Raw genomic sequence first — 17,498 nt, forward strand, 5'->3', positions numbered from 1 at the left:
ACACATACACAGAGAATCCTGTTGTGAAGAATTTCCCAGGCTCTGTGGTGCTGAGAACTGTGCCTGGGCAGCCTGTGGCACACCACCAGAGCGGCCTGCTCTGGTCCTGAGGCTGGAGGTCTCTTAACAGATAAGGAACTGGCCCTATTTTGAGGCATGAGATTGACCCATGGCTGCTGTTTTAAGAACCTCCTGTGCCCTCCCTTTTTGACTCAACTCCAAATGTAAGAATACGCAAGAATCTTTGGTTTAACCAAGGAGACTACTAAAAAAGAGCCCAATGCGGGCGCCTGGGTGGCTCAGTGGGTTAAAGCCTCTGCCTTCGGCTCAGGTCATGGTCTCAGGGTCCTGGGATAGAGCCCCGCCTCAGGCTCTCTGCTCAGCAGGGAGCCTGCTTCCTCCTCTCTCTGCTTGCCTCTCTGCCTACTTGTGATCTCTGTCTGTCAAATAAATAAATAAAATCTTTTAATTTTTTTTAAAAGATTTTATTTATTTATTTGACAGACAGAGATCACAAGTAGGCAGAGAGGCAGGCAGAGAGAGAGAGAGAGAGGAGGAAGCAGGCTCCTCTCTGAGCAGAGAGCCCGACGCGGCACTCGATCCCAGGACCCTAAGATCATGACCTGAGCCGAAGGCAGCAGCTTAACCCACTGAGCCACCCAGGCGCCCTGTGCCAAGTTTTTTGATGGAAGTCTCAAAGAAAAGCTAACAAAACTCTTCTAGAAAAGTTCTACACCAGTAAAGAAGCAAACGAGCCTCTCACATGTCACATATTTACCTTTTAGAGTTGCTGAAGAGCAATTAACAAGTAAATACTATCAATTTGCTTCTAAGTACAAGAACTGACTTTGGAGACAAAACCCTCAAGCGACCAGCAGGACGGACAACCCAGCTCAGGTGAGACAAGGTCAGATAAATTGGGGAGGTCATTCAAGGCTGAGACCCCCAGACCTTGCTGCATAGATACTCACAACCTTCATGGCAATAGTAGTCATAAGGCACTGATTTGTCCTTGGACTATGGCAGTCCCCCGGTCCCGGACCCGTCAAGTCCTTAAACACCACTGAAAGGGAAACTCCCAAGTGCACATTAAACTAAATCCCGCTTTGTGGCAGGAAGCCAGAAAATGCCACATGAGGATCAGCGGCCTCCAGGACGCCTGATAAGCACCTGCTTGCTTATCACACTCTAATGTGGGGGTGGGAAGGAGGGAGAAGAGAGCAGAACATACAGGGGTGGGTAATGAGAGCACAGGGCATGCAGGATGGGTAGGACTCAGCTTTACATGCCTGAGAGGCCATCCAGTCTAATACTCCTGATTTCACACATGCCTGAAACTAACGGAGCCTGGAGGAATGAGAGCCTGGCCCGTTTTCAGAACCACCCAGAGATGGAGTTTCCATTCCATTCTCTGGCCGGAGCTCTCAAAGCGCCTCACTGAGGGGGGTATATCCCTCACAATTAGCCCTAGTGACAAGAAGTTTCAACAAGTTTCCCAACGCAGACAGGAGGTTTGGTAGCTCTGGCTACTCCCATACCATTGAGGGTTTCGGCCAGCAGTCTTTCCAACCCAGTGACTTGGGGAGCAGTCTCCTGACAGACACCAGTGGGGACCAGAGCTGGCTCTGTAAACTCCAGGTTCATTGGCACTGACAAGAAAGAAGATCTGAGATAGTGTTAAGGGACAGCTCTGGCCTTCTCTTAAAGGCACCCCATATTTATCTCAAGTAAAGGTTTCCTTAACACTTGTCAAGGACAAAGCTGGGTGGCCTGCCAAAAATCCCGCTCTCTGTTCTTCACCATGAAACTGTACCACCAAATTCCATGACACTGGACGAGGATTATCAGGACCTGAGGACCCTTTGTGGGGCTGGATGTAAAACCCAGCTCCTGACTCATGTTGGCAGAGTCCCGGTTTTACCTGTCTTGGCTACAGCTGCTCCCTGGTGGATAACAAATGCTGACAGCAACCCCCCTATCCCCAAGCAGACTGTTCTCATTTCTGTCTAACATCTAGGAAGGGAATTGGAATCAATATGCTAGAAGAAGGCTCAGAGGGGCCTCAGCACATCACCAGGGACTGAGTCACGTCACCAAGATCTGCATGGTTCCAAGGGAGCGAGAGAAGATAATCATTCTTCCACTTCTGGGGTCCAAGACCATCTACTGTACTCCAAAAGAAAACAGTTTCCAGATCAAAACTAAAGGGGTCTTGCTTCTTGTTCAGTGGTGGACAGGAAAAGAATGAGAGGCAACCAGAGGGCTCAGTGGGAAACCTTCTTCTCCACCCTTTTAAAATTTAGAGGAAAAATGTACTGCTGCCCTCAACAAGGTGTTTTCTTTTCGGCTGCATATCACTAAAGCTCAGACCATTAGTCCAAGCAGCAAACTGCACTGTTTAGATCAGCTCAGATAAGAAGCTGAAAGAAAAAAACGTCCGGGTTTGGGAATCTCATCATCTATAAAACTGGAATGGCTCCGAAGCCCCAAGAGGTCGAGCACACGCATCAGAGCTTCCCTGTTTTAACTAAGACCACGGAAGCTGGAGGTAGGAAGGGGACAACTGGAAACTGAGGCTGGAAGGGCCACGAGTGAAGGTGCAAGCCAAGAGGGCTGTGAGGAAGAAAGGAAATGCAAAGAGGAAAAATGCCTTCTCGGTAATGATGGAAATCAGGGAGGCCTTAAGCTTTTAGAGAGGGTTACTACAGGAAAATTAACTCTCTGGGAAGAGGGAGAAATCAATGGAAAGCAGATGCTAAGAGACAGCTGACCTTTCCATTGGAAATGGATGGCTACACATCTTGTCAGAGGCTGAGAAATGCACGCTTCCCAGAGCAGGCGGCGGGAGGCACTCTGGTCAGTCAATCTTTTCCTCCTTTCGAGCTGCTGATTTGCTTAGTTTCACGAATTACTGAAGTTTCTTCATCCCTCGGAAAATCTGATTGTTTTTCAGACATTTTAAGCTCTTTTACTGTCTCTAAGCCTTCCTTACATTCTACTTTGGAGTTTAGAACTTGTAGGACGTTGACTTTAAAGTGACCATTTAAAACTAAGAATCAGAACACCAGCTCACCTACCTTTCTCCTTTACTCAGTTGGAGTGGGAACAAATCTGCCTGAACACCCCTTGTCCAAACCCAAACTCCCCCAATGGAAAAGAGGAGAAATAGCTCTTTTTGAAACTTTTTTTTTTTTAAAGTAAGCTCTAGGCCCAACATGGGGCTTGAACTCACTCACGACCCTGAGATCACGAGTCATGTGCTCCACTGACCAAGCCAGCCAGATGCCCCTTTTTCCTTAACTCTTGGAAATGTTGTCCTCAGCTGCCATGGATAATCTGCTGCCTTAAAGTCATTTCTAGCCAACCTCCTGTGATTTTCTGAGACCTGTAAACTCTTATTCACCTACTCCTCTCAAAGAGATCCCACAGAGACAGAGGATAAGAATTTTCTATTTTAATTGGCTTGATGCTTTCCAAAAGCCATCTCAGGCCATTAGGATCAAAGGAGAGAGGTTCCTTCAGCTTAGGGAACTACTTTGGTGCTAAATGAAATACTGAGGCACTTAATGTTCCTAGAACCCCCCTACATTAAAATAATTACTTCCTCCTGTTCCCACATGTCCATACATAGCACAAGTTCTTGAACTACACTTGCCTTCACAAATGTCAAAGGAAAAGGCAAAATGAGTAGTTGTTCTAGATATCTACCTTGGACAAGAGAGTTTTCAATATATACCAACACATTCAATATGTTTTAGTTGATACTTATTTTTGGAAGAGGAGTGTTAAGGATGGTTAAACATTAAAATGCTTTGTAACTTATACTTAAAAATACATCAAAATGCTTTCACCTTCTACAAATGCAAGAATTGGTTCTCCTCTACCAATTTTGAAAAAACAAAATGCTTTGCTTTTTGCTTTTGAAACTACCTCCCGTGAATCTCTCACTGTGTCTTAGTGGTAGGACTAGCACCCTAAGAAACTGATATTGGGCGCATGGTGAAATGAGAAGGACACTCCGTATTTTCATAAGGATTATCTCCCTGATACTTTCATTCAATCACCATCACCACAACATGTGCTAAACACACTGATGGTGCTGGTGAGCAGGCGTGAGTGTTCATGCATGTGTGGGGAATACACAGTACACAAGATCCCAAAGGGACACATATTCCTGGAACAAATGCTGAGTGTCTCCTGTGTGTCCCGTGCAGTGAAGGTTGGGAAGGCAGCAGTGCAAAGACTTGTCGAGAAGCCAGTTGTGGGAGCCCCGGGGTGGCTCAGTTGGTTAAGCGTCTGCCTTCCACTCAGGTCATGATCTCAGGATCCTGGGATCGAGCCCCCTGTCGGGGCTCCCTGCTTCATGGGAAGTCTGTTTCTCCTTCTCCCTCTGCCTCTTCCCCTGCTTGTGCATTCTCTTTCTCTCTGTCTAAATAAAATCTTTAAAAAAAAGAAAGAAAAAAAGAGAAGCCGTTTGTGTGGCAAGAGAGCAGGGTCCAGGTCCATCTTATGCATGGTGCTCCCCAACCTCACAAAATACCCGGCCCATTGTAGGAACTCAATAAAATTTTGTTGAGCGTAAAGAATGACGCACAGAATAGACTGCACTCTCCTAAGAGGCCATGAGGAAAAGAAATCATTAGAGTTACCTGAGAGGATCTGTCATGGAAAAATTCACCTAAACTAATTGTAGCTCTCCTGTTATTTTTAATGTTTTATCTTGCTCCATCCCTTCTCTGACAAACTGCATCCGAGACACCCCTGAATTCTCCCCTACTCCCTCCCCTCTTTCCCACAATGTGCTGAAGAAAGGAACTTTCTGAGGATAGATGCTTTGTACCACATCTCAGAAGTCAACTTTAAGATAATTGCAGCGGAAGCAGCTTTTAATCAACTGACAGGCAGCTTTAAGAAAATTAATGAGGACAAAATCTTGGGAAGGAGTAAATCATTTCTGACAACAAAGCTGTCTCTCTTTTATCCCAATCTCCCCTTAAAGAAATAGTACCCTTCCAGGATACAAAAATAAAATATCTTTATTTTTGGTTTTTGCCACTCAAAAGGCCAGACAAGATTAAGAAAATCTCATTCTCTTAGATATCTGGAGAATACTCCAGATTGAACTAGAGTTCTAGGTCACTTTTGAAAATCAAACTTTCAGAATCTAGGGAAGTATAGATGAGCGGATTATGTCACAGGCTAAGTTCAGGGCAAGGAGGCTACAGTGAAGATTATATACTGCAGAGTGGAGCTAGGACAGGCCCAAAGAGCCTGTACATGTTAGTTACATAAGTGCTGGTCAGTGCTGACAGTGCTGGACACCCATCCTGCCCCAGGATCTAAGCTACAATTTAGTGGTGACTAATATGAACATTCTGGATTCCAAGTCTTTTCTGTGGTTCATTTTAATGAACTTATAATAATAATCAGTCATCACTGGGCTCTGTGAAGATGGCTGTATACATGACAGAAAATGGTTATAAAAAGACAGAAATACAACCGATGTTTCTTTATAATCAGGATGACTCTAAGTTATCCATTAATGGGCATCTCAGTGATGTATCCCATCAAAGGATAACAGCAGGTGGAATGTTAGAAAGGGGAACTCCAGAAGTACTCCTTCAGACAGGGAAGGGCCTAGAGCGAAAGATAAACATACTGCTTCTAACTTTTTAAGCTGAGGCGTCTCTACATTCTATAGCATGCAGGCAAGCAGGCAGGGGCTCGCAGTTAAGAGCTCAAGTCAACCGTGGACAGGTTAAGAATTTTAATCAGAAACGGAAAAAGGCCTCAGGGCATTAGTTCTTAAAAGTACTATTACTAGGATGCCAGCATGATCCAGAATGCTTTGGGCTGGAGGTATCCTCAATTTCTCAATTTCCTGGAAGTGCCTGAAAGATCTGGTTAATAAATAGGAGCCATAGAAGTAAATCAGATGAGGTTCCAGAGACAGGGTGAGAGCAAAAAGGAAAAGGACAAAGGTTACACTGACAGGGGAGATCTCACTAGAATCCCTGTGCAGTCAATGACTGGCTCTCCATCTTGACTGAGTGTGCAGCCATCAGGAGGGCCTGGTAAAACAAGGACGGCCGGGACCCGCTCCAGGATCCTCTGATTCAGCAGGTCTCACATGAGGATGAGGATCCAAATCATCTCTGATGATGCTGATGTGGTCCCAGGGGAGTATACACAGAGAACTACAGCCGGTCTGTAGAGAAAATGGTATCAAATCTCCTTTCCTTCCCTGCTGCCCAGGATCGCTTGAGAATGAGGGGGATGCGTGTCTCTAGAGCCAGGGTTCCAGAAGAAGGTGTACAACGGGGGCAGGCCGCCACTGAAAAGTAGGACTCTCAAGGTGAAGAAGTAGGGGAAGAGGGCAGTGAAGAGAAAGGGAGAGAGCGAGCAGAGAAGACGATGAGGGAGAGAAGGGAGGGAGGGAGCGAGCGGCTGGCTCTCTCCAACACCTGCTCCAAACCAGTAATCTGTCTAGGTAACAGGGGCTCCACACTTGAAGACAGTTTTACCACACAGCCACAAAGAAAAAGCTTTCAATAAAATTGACCCTTAACTATTTGAGGCTTTGCCTTAAAGAGCGCTATGCTGTTGCGCAGAGAAACGAGAGCTAAATTGCTTTCTGTCCTAGGGCTTCTCCCATCCAAGTCAAATGACGGTGTCCTCATCCATCACTTCTGCCAATAAAATAACCAGAGAGAAAAGCAAACCAGCACTAGTGAGAGTCAAGCAACCACTGCCTCCAGGCCTGCAGGGACTATGAGGTGAGGGTCCGCCTCAGTTCTTACTTAACCACGTATGTGCCCACATCCCCTACCTGTTGGGGGCGGGGATGGTCTACGCATCTGGGAAATAGAGTAGACAGCACTTTAATTCCTGTGTTGAAAGCACTAATCCTTATTCTTTCTTTCCAGCTCAAAATGCCCCAGAACCACTCCCCCAGCTGCTGACTTTTGCTCTAGGTAAAATTTACTTACACAAAAGTGGAAGAACAGTCTGCTACAGAACTATTTCTGGTGTCATTAGTAATTTTATATTTTTGTTATTATCCTTCCACTTGGTTACAACCAACGTTATTATAATGTGCAAGTTGCCACTATTTTGGAAAATTAATTGCAGTTTTCTGTTACAATATTATGCTTTCTTCCAATTAGAAAACGAAAGCAGAGAGGGCATACAGGCAGCTTAGTGTTTTGAGAATTCAGCAAAACTTCAGCTCAGCAATCTCCAAATGTCTAACTTAAAAAACCAAACAGGAAAAAAAAACAAAAAACAAAAAACAGAAATGAACCAAAAGCCCTCCCTGGCTCCAGAGCAAGGGAGTCAGACAGAAAATAAGACCCCAAGGCAGAGTGGCATCCCCAGCCTGGAAGAGGCTGGAAGGGACAGAGGGGAGGGAGAGAGAAAATATGTTCTCAGTCTTATTTTTCCAAACTTGCCAATCATTCTAAAATCAGGAAGACAGTGCCTAGCCTCAGAAGCAGAGAAGGGAAGTATCAAAAGGACGCTGGATCCTAGAAACAAGGATAAAATTAAAATGGTTCACTAAGGAGGAAGAACAGAATCCAGCATATGGTTACAGAAGGGAGAGCCCGAGAGGCCAGCAACAGCTGAGGAGAATGGGAGGTGAAGCACGGCCAGCCAACAAGCCAAGTGAGAGTCTGGTGGGAAATGGAGCCCAAAGGCCACCGTGCCCGCAGCAAGATTAGCCAAGGATCAGAGCACCACGCGTAAAACCCCAAGCAAACCTGAGACTGCGCCTCTTCCTTGCCGAGAAGGCTGAGGGCAGAAACCTCAAATGGAGAAAGCAGTCATTAAGAACAGCAGTTCTCAAACTCCAGTGCGTATCAGAATCACCTGTAAAGCCCGTTTTACAAATACAAACACCTGTGCCCCTCCCACCCCATTCTTAGGTGGCTCTTCAGGCCTCAAGTGCTGTTTCTGACAAGGACCCCATGTATTCTAACGCAGGTTGTCCCAAGAGCACAGTTTGAGAAGCACTCATCTAGAGGTCTGAAAAACCGCTTCAAACAAATGCACGGAGGCGAACCAGCAGTGGAGATGTGGGACTCATCTCCCACAGAAGAGTCTTCGTATGGGACTGGGTAAGAGATCATCTCTCGGGGAGAGAGTCACTTAGTGGGAATTAAAATCAGGTAAGTTAATGCTCTGGAGGACATTCTCCTGGGACTGACTGTTGACCCAACAAGCTCACCTCTCTGAATATTACCGTAGTGAATTCCAAGACATAAGACTAAAATGAAGGGGAATTCTGGGCAGAGAAGCTTGAGGACAGGCCCATCACCAACTAAAGCATTCCTTCGGAAGACAGAGCTTGACGTGACAAATGGAGACACCCACCTATACTTACCTGTGCAAAGAGGGAGATGCTCTACTGTCCCATTAAACCCTAGCTCCCTGCTCTCAGACAAAAAGGCACTTCTTGCCTTAAACGGTGGTACAGCACAGCTATCCAAAAAAAGCTGGTATCTCTTCCCTTCCACCAGTGACTGAATTCAGGGACATTTGCTGAATGCTTTGGTGCCTCTGGATGTAAGGGGCAACCAAGACCTGGAAAACCAGAAACCTTTCTGTAGCGCAGGGGTTTAAAGTCAGACTCGGTGGACACAGGGTAAGTAAAACCTTGCTCAGAAGCCTGGATCCTGTCTCCTGGGTGAGAGGAACACTTCCCAAATGGGAGCTTTCTAGTTACTTCAGCTCCCTAAGTGGCAGATGGTGCCTACTGAGAATCAAAAAAGCCTCTCTAGGAGGCCTGCGAAACAGCTCTTGTCACGAGGCATGCAGCAGCTGGCTAGCCGCCCTGAGCCCCTTAGCAGGACAGCAATGGATTACCACATCTCCTCAGCAGACTCCTCCAACGGCACGCCTGAGCTGCCAGCCCCATATGTACCAAAATCTTGGCTTGCGCCCTGCAGCTGTTTGTCTTCGGCCAGATGTTTCTAGCTACTTATGGGAAGGAGGAACCTTGCTAGGATGGAGGACTGGCAGGCTGCACCCAGGAGTTGGGCAGGAGCCCTGGCTTCCGGAAGAGGCTCAAGATGTCCATTAGTGTTGCCGAGATCAGATCCTGTCTCTTAATGATTATAAACAATTATTCCACAATGAGGCAGGAAGGGTTTAGAAGAACAGCTGTTAGGACCAGGATTCTAGGTAGTGAAAGGCAGACACCAGGTACCTTCACCATCCAAATCTCCGGAAGAGAAGCAAAATAAGAATAAAAATAAAATATAACTAAACCTCAATGCCCATCCTCAAATATCTAGGTAAGAAAACAGGCCCGTGAACTCCCCATGACGTCCTCTCCCAAGCACCTAACATCAGATCCTTCCAAAGTCATCTGGGATTCAAGAAGTGGGACTCTCCTGTCAGTATAATGTCAAGAGCACAGACTGCGTGTTTCTACCCTTTCAGGGGCTTGGTGGAACATGCTGTCACCTACCACTGGTTCTGCTTGTTACCACCTAGAAATGCTAAGGAGGACATTTTCTTGAGATTCTCTTCCATTCGCTCAGCTTTTCCTAAACGCCAGCTTACTTCCTAGGTACTTGGACTTCATAAACATGGCACAGACATGGTCTTCACTCTCGAGGAGCTCACAGTCCAAGAGAGGACAAGGATACGGAAACAAGTCCATGCAGTCTGGTATGACGTGTGTTAACATGAGCTCAGGGAATCCGGCAGGGTCGTGGCACAAGGAGGGAGTGATCTAGAAAGGTCCCGCAGAAGGAAAAGAGCTGCTGAAGTCAGGTTTGAGACAGAGAGGAGGGCAGGCCAGGCACTGGTGAGAAAGGCCTTCTGAAATTCAGGGTGCTTGGAAAATGACTCAGCAGAGTCAGGGAGAGGGTCCCTGTAGGAGATGGGAGGAAAAGGCTGGCGACCACCACACTAGGCTGCCCACTTTCTGTCACTTTTTATGTAACAGATCCTATTTCTTTTTCGTTAAAAGAATGCTTCCATTGCAGGCATCAAGCATCTATATGCATCGCACTAAATGAAGGGCCCTGAGGGATACACCCCTAAGGAGCTTACACTGCACCTAATTGGGCAGATTAAACATACACACCACTCAGCTAAAGAAAACACAAAACAACACATAAACAAGTGCATAAAACTATAAATGGCACAACACAATGTGCTAAGGGAATTCACAGGTTCTTAGCTTGAGACAGAGCTTAAAGACCATCTAATTAGAGAACCATTCAAATGCTCAATTCCCCTTGGCAAAAGCAAATGAGCCCCCATGGGAACTCAGAAACCAGTATGGTTGAGTCCAGAAGGCCACCAACCCCACCATACCCAGAAGGCTATTATGGCAATACAAAAGTGTCTCCACCTGAGACAAGAGAGCGTCCCAATAGGACTTTCCTCTGCTAATGAAATGGATGAAACGGTTAAGAGTTTAGCAGCTACCCAAAGGCCTCATCTTCCAACACGATTATAACTCACAGAAAAAGAACATTTCATGGTATACATATATCACTTTTTATAGCTTGCTTCCTGAAAAAAATTTTTTTTTTTTTTTTTAATAAGCATAAGTATTTCTTTGGGTCCTTCATGTATCTCCAGACTAAAGGTCTCACACTGCGGTAAGGAAGTACTTATTCAGTTTGGGCTACAACCAAAGATACTCTCAGGCCTCTGGGGAGCTCAGCTCAGATCTAGGGTGTGAGGAAGCTCCTGCCTTTTAACAGCCTAAAGCTTCTAAAAGTGAAGCCTGCTGGTCACAGATGGGCTGGACTGCACTCTTTCGTACTCCTTACAAACATGCTACCTCTAGCCCTGACTGGAAAGTCACAGCACTGTCCTTTACTACGAGTCTGGAGATGCCCTACAGTGGAGGCCTGAGCCACGGCACTCACCCTCATGGAGGTCTCGCCGCCATGGGCTTGTTGCAGCCTGAAGACCTGGGCCACCATGTGCTCTGTGGAGGGATGCAGCAGGATCCTCCTCGAGGCCAAGCCCACCATTACGTATCGGCCCATTGGGGACAGGCTCACCGAAATGGCATTGGGACCTGAGAGCCAACAGAACAGAGAGACATTTCCCAGAGTTCTTGCCATCACAAGGAAATAATGTTCCTCTCACTCTTTTTCTTTCTTTTCTTTACTTCCAATTTGCATCTTTGGTTACCCAGGGGCTCTCTCATAGGAGTGCAGAAGACAATGACAAGGCATGTCAAGTATTGAGTATAATGTATGACATACACATACAGAAGATACTTGACAAATGCTAACCATTGCCATCATAGCACCATATCTTAAAAAGCTGGCACCATACTATAAATACCACTTTGAAATCTACTATTTCCACTTCATACACAATGACCATTTTTCCACCATTAAATATTCTATAAAAGCATTTTAAAGGCCAAACGGTATTCTGCCCTGTCAGTGCACCACCATTTATTTAGGCCATTCTTCACTCTTTGACATTTTTCTCTGTGATATGTAACACTGCTGTGAACATCCCTGTATATAAATCTTGGTATTGTTTTTCTGATTATTTCCTTAGAAGTGGGATTGCTGGATCAAAGAGAACATAAATTTTAGGGACTTTCAATACACAATACCAAACTGCCTCGCAGTGTATGAGCGTGCCTGCTTCCCCAAGCTGTGACCAAGGCTCCTCCTTTATCCATGGCTGGCCCAACAGGAGCACGTTGGTGACACTATCATGGCAGGAAGGACTCTTACTCTGAGAGTACTACTGTAATACTACCAGCCAGGACTCCTGCAAAGCAATCTTCCTCTGGCCTGTGCCCCAGGAAAGCAGGGGTAGGATATGACCATTACTCCTACCTAAGCTGTGCCTCAACTAGGAATGCCCATGCCAAGGCACCAGCGTCCCTCTGTCACTAAGTTGGGCTTCCTATCCCTTACCAAATCGCTTGGTGTAGAGCATTTCACCCAGGTTATGGGGGGCCAAGGAGTACACTGCCAGGATGCCTTCATCAGGAAAGCCCCTTTGGCTGCTAGGGATGAAAGCCGCCAGGAGCTGGCCATCTGCAGAAATGTCACAGCTGGCATCATTGTAGATCTTGCAGTTCTGCACCAGCACATTCACGGAAGCTGCATCAGACAAAGAAAGAAAAGAGGGTAAGAAAGTTTGGAGTTGATGGTGTGAAAAATTCTGGGCCAAGAAATTCTGGGGCTTCTCTAAGGGCCTGAACCCTCTCTAAAAATGCTAAAGGCCGCCTTGTCAATCAAACTAAAACATCATAGAACAAGGAACACAAGAGACAGAAAAGAGACATGTCTTTTACCACCTTAATAGGAAACAACAGATACTCAACACAATCACAACCACCTGCTGAGTCTCAGCTCACACTCAGGAAACCTCATTTGAGAGAGATTAGATAAGGAAAAAGTTATTAAAAATTGTTCCTGGAGAGCCACTCAACAGCTGCTATTGTCCAAAAGACCAAAACTTAAGATGATTGAAAACGCAAAACCACTGATTCCAAGAGAAACGTGATTCAGGTAAAGCTTCCTTGGAGTGAGAGTCCTGCCACACAGCTGCTATGCAACCTTGGAGAAGGAAGTCATTTCATGAGTTTGTGTCTGATTTTCTCATTTCAGAGAAATGGAACAGTTAGAGACTTCAGTCTTCTGGACAGCCCCTTGCCAATACGAATCCCTAATGCCACAAGAGAGGCCAGACAGAAACACAGCCCAGCAGCGGCTGGATGGCTGGAACTCTTCATTTCTCACTATGCTCTAGGCCTTACCCATACCATATGCAAGCACTCAGGGGCAGCCCCAGTCTGTATTTGGCAGCTACCAAGAATTAAGCCCAGGATCCTGGGGTGCCTGGGTGGCTCAGTTGTTAAGGGTCTGCCTTCGGCTCAGGTCATGACCCCAGGGTCCTGGGATCGAGCCCCACATCGGGCTCACTGCTCGGCGGGAAGCCTGCTTCTGCTCTCCCACTCTCCCTGCTTGTGTTCCCTCTCTCACTGTCAAATAAATTAAAATCTTTAAAAAAAAAAAAAAGAAGAAGAATTAAGCCCAGGATCTGCCAGGCAGCAGGCTCTTGGCTCAACGGAGCAGGATCGGGGTGGGGGAGAGGGTGGTGGAAGAATGTGTTGGTGGGGATGGGGAGATCCTGCTCCACAGGACAGAACTAATGAGATGTTGGCCAGCACTGGCTCTGTGCCTGCATGCTTTGTTTTGGTTTTCATTCGAATCTCCAAAACCCACTGTGTAATTCCCTGCCAGGAGGATGTGGCTTACCCTTGATATGAGCCTGGGAACAGAGCGCCCAAACCATTGGCACAAGCAGAACAGCATAACACATCCAAAGGGACCAAGCTCCTCTGGGCTTTGTCTCACTTAGATCTACTTCAAATGCACATGCAAAGAAACTTTTTTGTCCTTCTCTTATTTGGAGATTACCTGGATATCCACTGTCAAACACATTATGGTAAAAAAAAAAAAAAAAAAGGAAGGAGCAGGGAGGAAAGAAGGAAAGAAAAGAAAGGAGAAGCCAAGCTCAGCTGCTCTTACCAGATTCCAGGTGATCTATTCCAGGAAGCCCAAAGGCTTGCCCTGGAAGATCAAGGGCAAGTTTCCCCAGGAAATTACTTGAAGGAAAACAAAACAAAGAATTGCTTTTCAGAGGCCTTGAGGCTTAGGCCTCAGGGACTCAGAGAGATTTCTAACACTCTATATTCATCCTCCTTTCCCTGTGTTGCTAATGAAGCCACAGAGATGACAAAATAGATCAAAAAAGACATCAGAACACATTGATTAGGCTATTGTGCCAACTCTTGGGGGCTGACACCTACAGCACCATTACACACAAAACCCGAGAAGGGACCACAAGGATGTCTCTGTTTGCTAACTAATAAAATAATGACATCCAAATATTCACTGCTATCACCATTAGGGCTCTGTACTGCTCAACTTCCAACCCACCATCTGCTCTACCCTGTGTGGCTAGATTTATCTAGTTAGCACTGAGACCGTCTGCTCCTTACTCCGGGTCCCAAGCCTGTGCCAAAAAGATGACAGTCTCTTCCTCCTTTCCTGGATTGACACATAATTCCAGTTGGGGATATATAAAAAAAGGGGTGGGGGAAGGAATAGGGAAGCATCAGGAATGAGTCCATCTTGATTTTCTAACCTTGAGGTTGGCACAACCTTCAGAAAGATAAAAAGAAACTGACAATTGAGACTATAACCACCAAACTTTAAGACAGTTTTGCATAATTACCATTTATTCCACATTTAATGTCTCAGAAAATGCATGGTGGGTATTTTATGAAAGTATGCTTTTCTGTCTCCCTGTTATATAGCTCTTACTCACGTGCATTAACACGCAACTCTGTCAAACGTACAGAAGCCTATGGTAACCCTCAAAACTCACCACCAATATAAAAAAGGCATTTAACTGCATACTGTCAGATTAATTCCTAAGTGGGGCCAGGGTGGGAAGGAGAGTACAAGTAAGGTTTTCCTTTTTCTGGAAAGCTTGGCTCTAAGCCCCTGAAACACAGGGCATATAGATAAAAAGCATTTTGTCAGCCTCTAATCCAAGCCACTGTGTTTGTGTTTACTACATTATGATGATTCCAAATCAGTGGTCACCTCCCAAAGTTCATCCCCTTCCCACCAACCCCACCCAGTTTCAAAAGCGCTCCGGGTCACTGCAGTGAGCAGACAGACAGACATGCAGATGGTAAATGCAGAGAGAATGCTGAAAATTCAGGCAGAGCTTCTCTGGCAGCAGGTTTAATTGCAGAAACCGTGCAGCTAGTGATCTAGGGTTTCACTCCTGCCCTAATGAAGGGGATGTGGCAGGCACATAGTGATCTGGTAGCTTCCTTTCTGGAGCACTGGGTGGTGTGTTTACAATTTCATTTTTATGTCAAAGTTCCAATTAGCAGCTTACATTTGCTGCTCGTTGTCTGTTAATTTCCCACGTGGAAATTGAAATGTTCAGTAACAATGGTGAGTGGTCACTGCTCCAATCCACTGTGCCACTTCTCCTCATAAGGCTGAATTTTGATGAGTTAATTTACACAGGACAAGATTTCTTAGACCTGTTACCTGTTACTAGGAAAGTAATGCACTGATGACAAGGACAACTCACTCTTTTTGGACTCAACAACTGAGTCTTTTGGACTCAACGTTAAGCGGGTAGAGAAAAAGGTGAAGTGAAATAAAGCCCAAGACACTGGGAGCCCACACACTACTAGAAATCTTTGTTCTGCCCCCTGCCTGGCCTTACCACACTGCTTTTCAAGTGTTAGCATGTATCAGAATCACCTGGAGGGCTTACTAAACTACAAAATGTTGGGTGGGAGGTTGGGTGAGCCTGGTGGTGGGTATTGTGGAGGGCACCAATTGCATGGAGCACTGGCTGTGGTGCATAAACAATGGATTCTGGAACAATGAAAATAAATTTAAAAAAGAAATAAAAAACAAACAAACCAGAATGTTGGGGTGAGGTCTGAGAACTTGCATTTCTAACGAGTTCCCAGGTGTCTCTCGTGCTGCTGGTCTGGGACCACCACACTTGACAAGTGCTGCCTTATCAAACAGTCCTCAATCCCTGAGCTGTAGATGTAGCAACCTGCCCTGCACTTAAAGGCAAAAATACATGTGGCGAAGGGTGATGGGGCAGCTCAGAATGGAAAAAAAGGTTAGGAAAGAAAGGATTTTTCAAATCAAAGCTGCTTAAGAGCTTCAGGGGGCAGCTCCAGGGGGAGAAAAAGTGATGTAGAAGACAGCAGGAAGCCATGTTCCAGACTCTGCAATGTAATCTCCTCCTAATTATAAATGATTTCCAAGTGAAAAATGCCCTAGCAGGGAATGGGAGGGGTCAGAAATAGTGATGCCTGGAGGAGCAGATGGCTCTGCCTTCCTATCAGCTCCATGAATTATAAACAAACACCTTGCATGAAGGCTGATCTGTTGTCAGCCGGCCAGATGAGGCCGAGCAAATGATCAGCAGCTACAGCACTTTTGCAAATGCATTAGATACCGATTTGGAAAACACGAAGGGGTTTGAATCAGCAGGAAAACTTCCTTTCGGCTACCTCTGAGGCCCTCAAGGTGCAGAATAAGACCTCCTACACAGCACTCCAGATGACACAAGCAGCCCTTCCCAAAGGACGGATGACTACATCCGTGGTATGGTATCTGTCTTCCACCACTCAGCTGCCGATTTCTGAAGGCTGGTGCTGGCAAGGGCACCCAATTGACCAAAGCTCTTTACCAACAAGAGTTCACTCTTAAAAACCAGAGTGAACTCAATGAACTACTTTTTCATGAAGTGGTCTTGAGATTATCTACTCTATGAGGTCTTTTCATAAACTTCTAAACTATACAGAGAGTAATTCATTAATGCTGCATCCCAACTAAGAGAAACATGTGGCAAAAATCTTTAACCTAACTCCAGAGAAAAGTTAAATACCATTCAGGTAAGTCAGATGACCAGCAACATAATGGCTGTTGGACACATGAATAAAACTCTAGACCAGTGGCTCTCAGGCACGAGCTGTGCCAAAGCCAAAGGCTACCCTTCACTGAGAGATGCATGGTGTTCAGAAACGAATCCTACAGCAGAAAAGATCCCCTACTTACTTTTCTCACAGCTGCATCTGTCAAGAGTGATGCTGCCAACTAAAACTAGACTTTATTCAGACCAACCAGCCAACAAGTTAAGAGCTAATGACAGGAAACACAGATAAAAGTGACTGGCATTCTAGAGGGTAATACCATGGAAAGGAACATCGACTATCATTGGACATATGTACCCTAAACTGGGCATATATGGAATTTGAACCATGCATGATCCAAACTAGTCCATCTGGTTGCACATGATGCTCTCTGATCAACTCCGGTTTTACGAGTCAGGATCAAAAGATGTAAGAAGAAACACAGAAGGAGGATTATAGGAAGCTGTAGCTGGAACAAGTTAAGGCCTATACAAAACATGTTAAGGACAACCAGAAAGACATCAAAGCTATGCTAGCAGCATATTCAATGCTTGTATTCTGAATATTTTGCTTTTCTATCAAGGCAAATGATCTGCGACTGGGTAGAAATGACAGAGAAGGATGGGAAGCCCATTACAAATAAGGCAACAGGGTGAGAACGACACCTTGTTCACATGAACATCACTCTCCAGAGAGGAAGACTACATACCTCAGAGTAGTAAAGACAAGGGCTGGGGGGAATTTATAGTGCTATGGCCATACTCTCAAAGGATCATGCAATTTTCTAGAAAGAGACATGATGAAAATAGCTAGCACTCACCAATCATTTACTTTATGTCAGACCCTGTTCAGAATGCCCAGTATTATTTACTAAATTCTCATAACAATTTATGAGAGGTTTGCACTATTACAATTCTCATTTTATAGAAAAGGAAAACAAGGGACGCCTGGGTGGCTCAGTTGGTTAAGCAGCTGCCTTCGGCTCAGGTCATGATCCCAGCATCCTGGGATCGAGTCCCACATC

At 45.6% G+C, this 17,498-nt stretch overlaps 1 protein-coding gene across 7 annotated transcripts in view; it reads right to left on the reverse strand.

Annotated features, from left to right (window-relative positions):
• The window catches only part of LOC132008462 (activating molecule in BECN1-regulated autophagy protein 1), a 178,324-nt gene that overhangs the window by 18,113 nt on the left and 142,713 nt on the right, over positions 1 to 17,498 (reverse strand). For all 7 annotated transcript variants that reach the window (XM_059387103.1, XM_059387102.1, XM_059387104.1 and 4 more), the window contains 2 exons: positions 11,913 to 12,101; positions 10,893 to 11,047 (listed from right to left, as the gene is read on the reverse strand). In XM_059387103.1, the coding sequence (XP_059243086.1) occupies positions 10,893 to 11,047; positions 11,913 to 12,101 (344 nt within the window). The remainder of the gene's footprint in view (positions 1 to 10,892; positions 11,048 to 11,912; positions 12,102 to 17,498) is intronic.

Source organism: Mustela nigripes, unplaced genomic scaffold (assembly GCF_022355385.1).
Source record: "Mustela nigripes isolate SB6536 unplaced genomic scaffold, MUSNIG.SB6536 HiC_scaffold_148, whole genome shotgun sequence".
Classification (NCBI taxonomy): Eukaryota; Metazoa; Chordata; class Mammalia; order Carnivora; family Mustelidae; genus Mustela; species Mustela nigripes.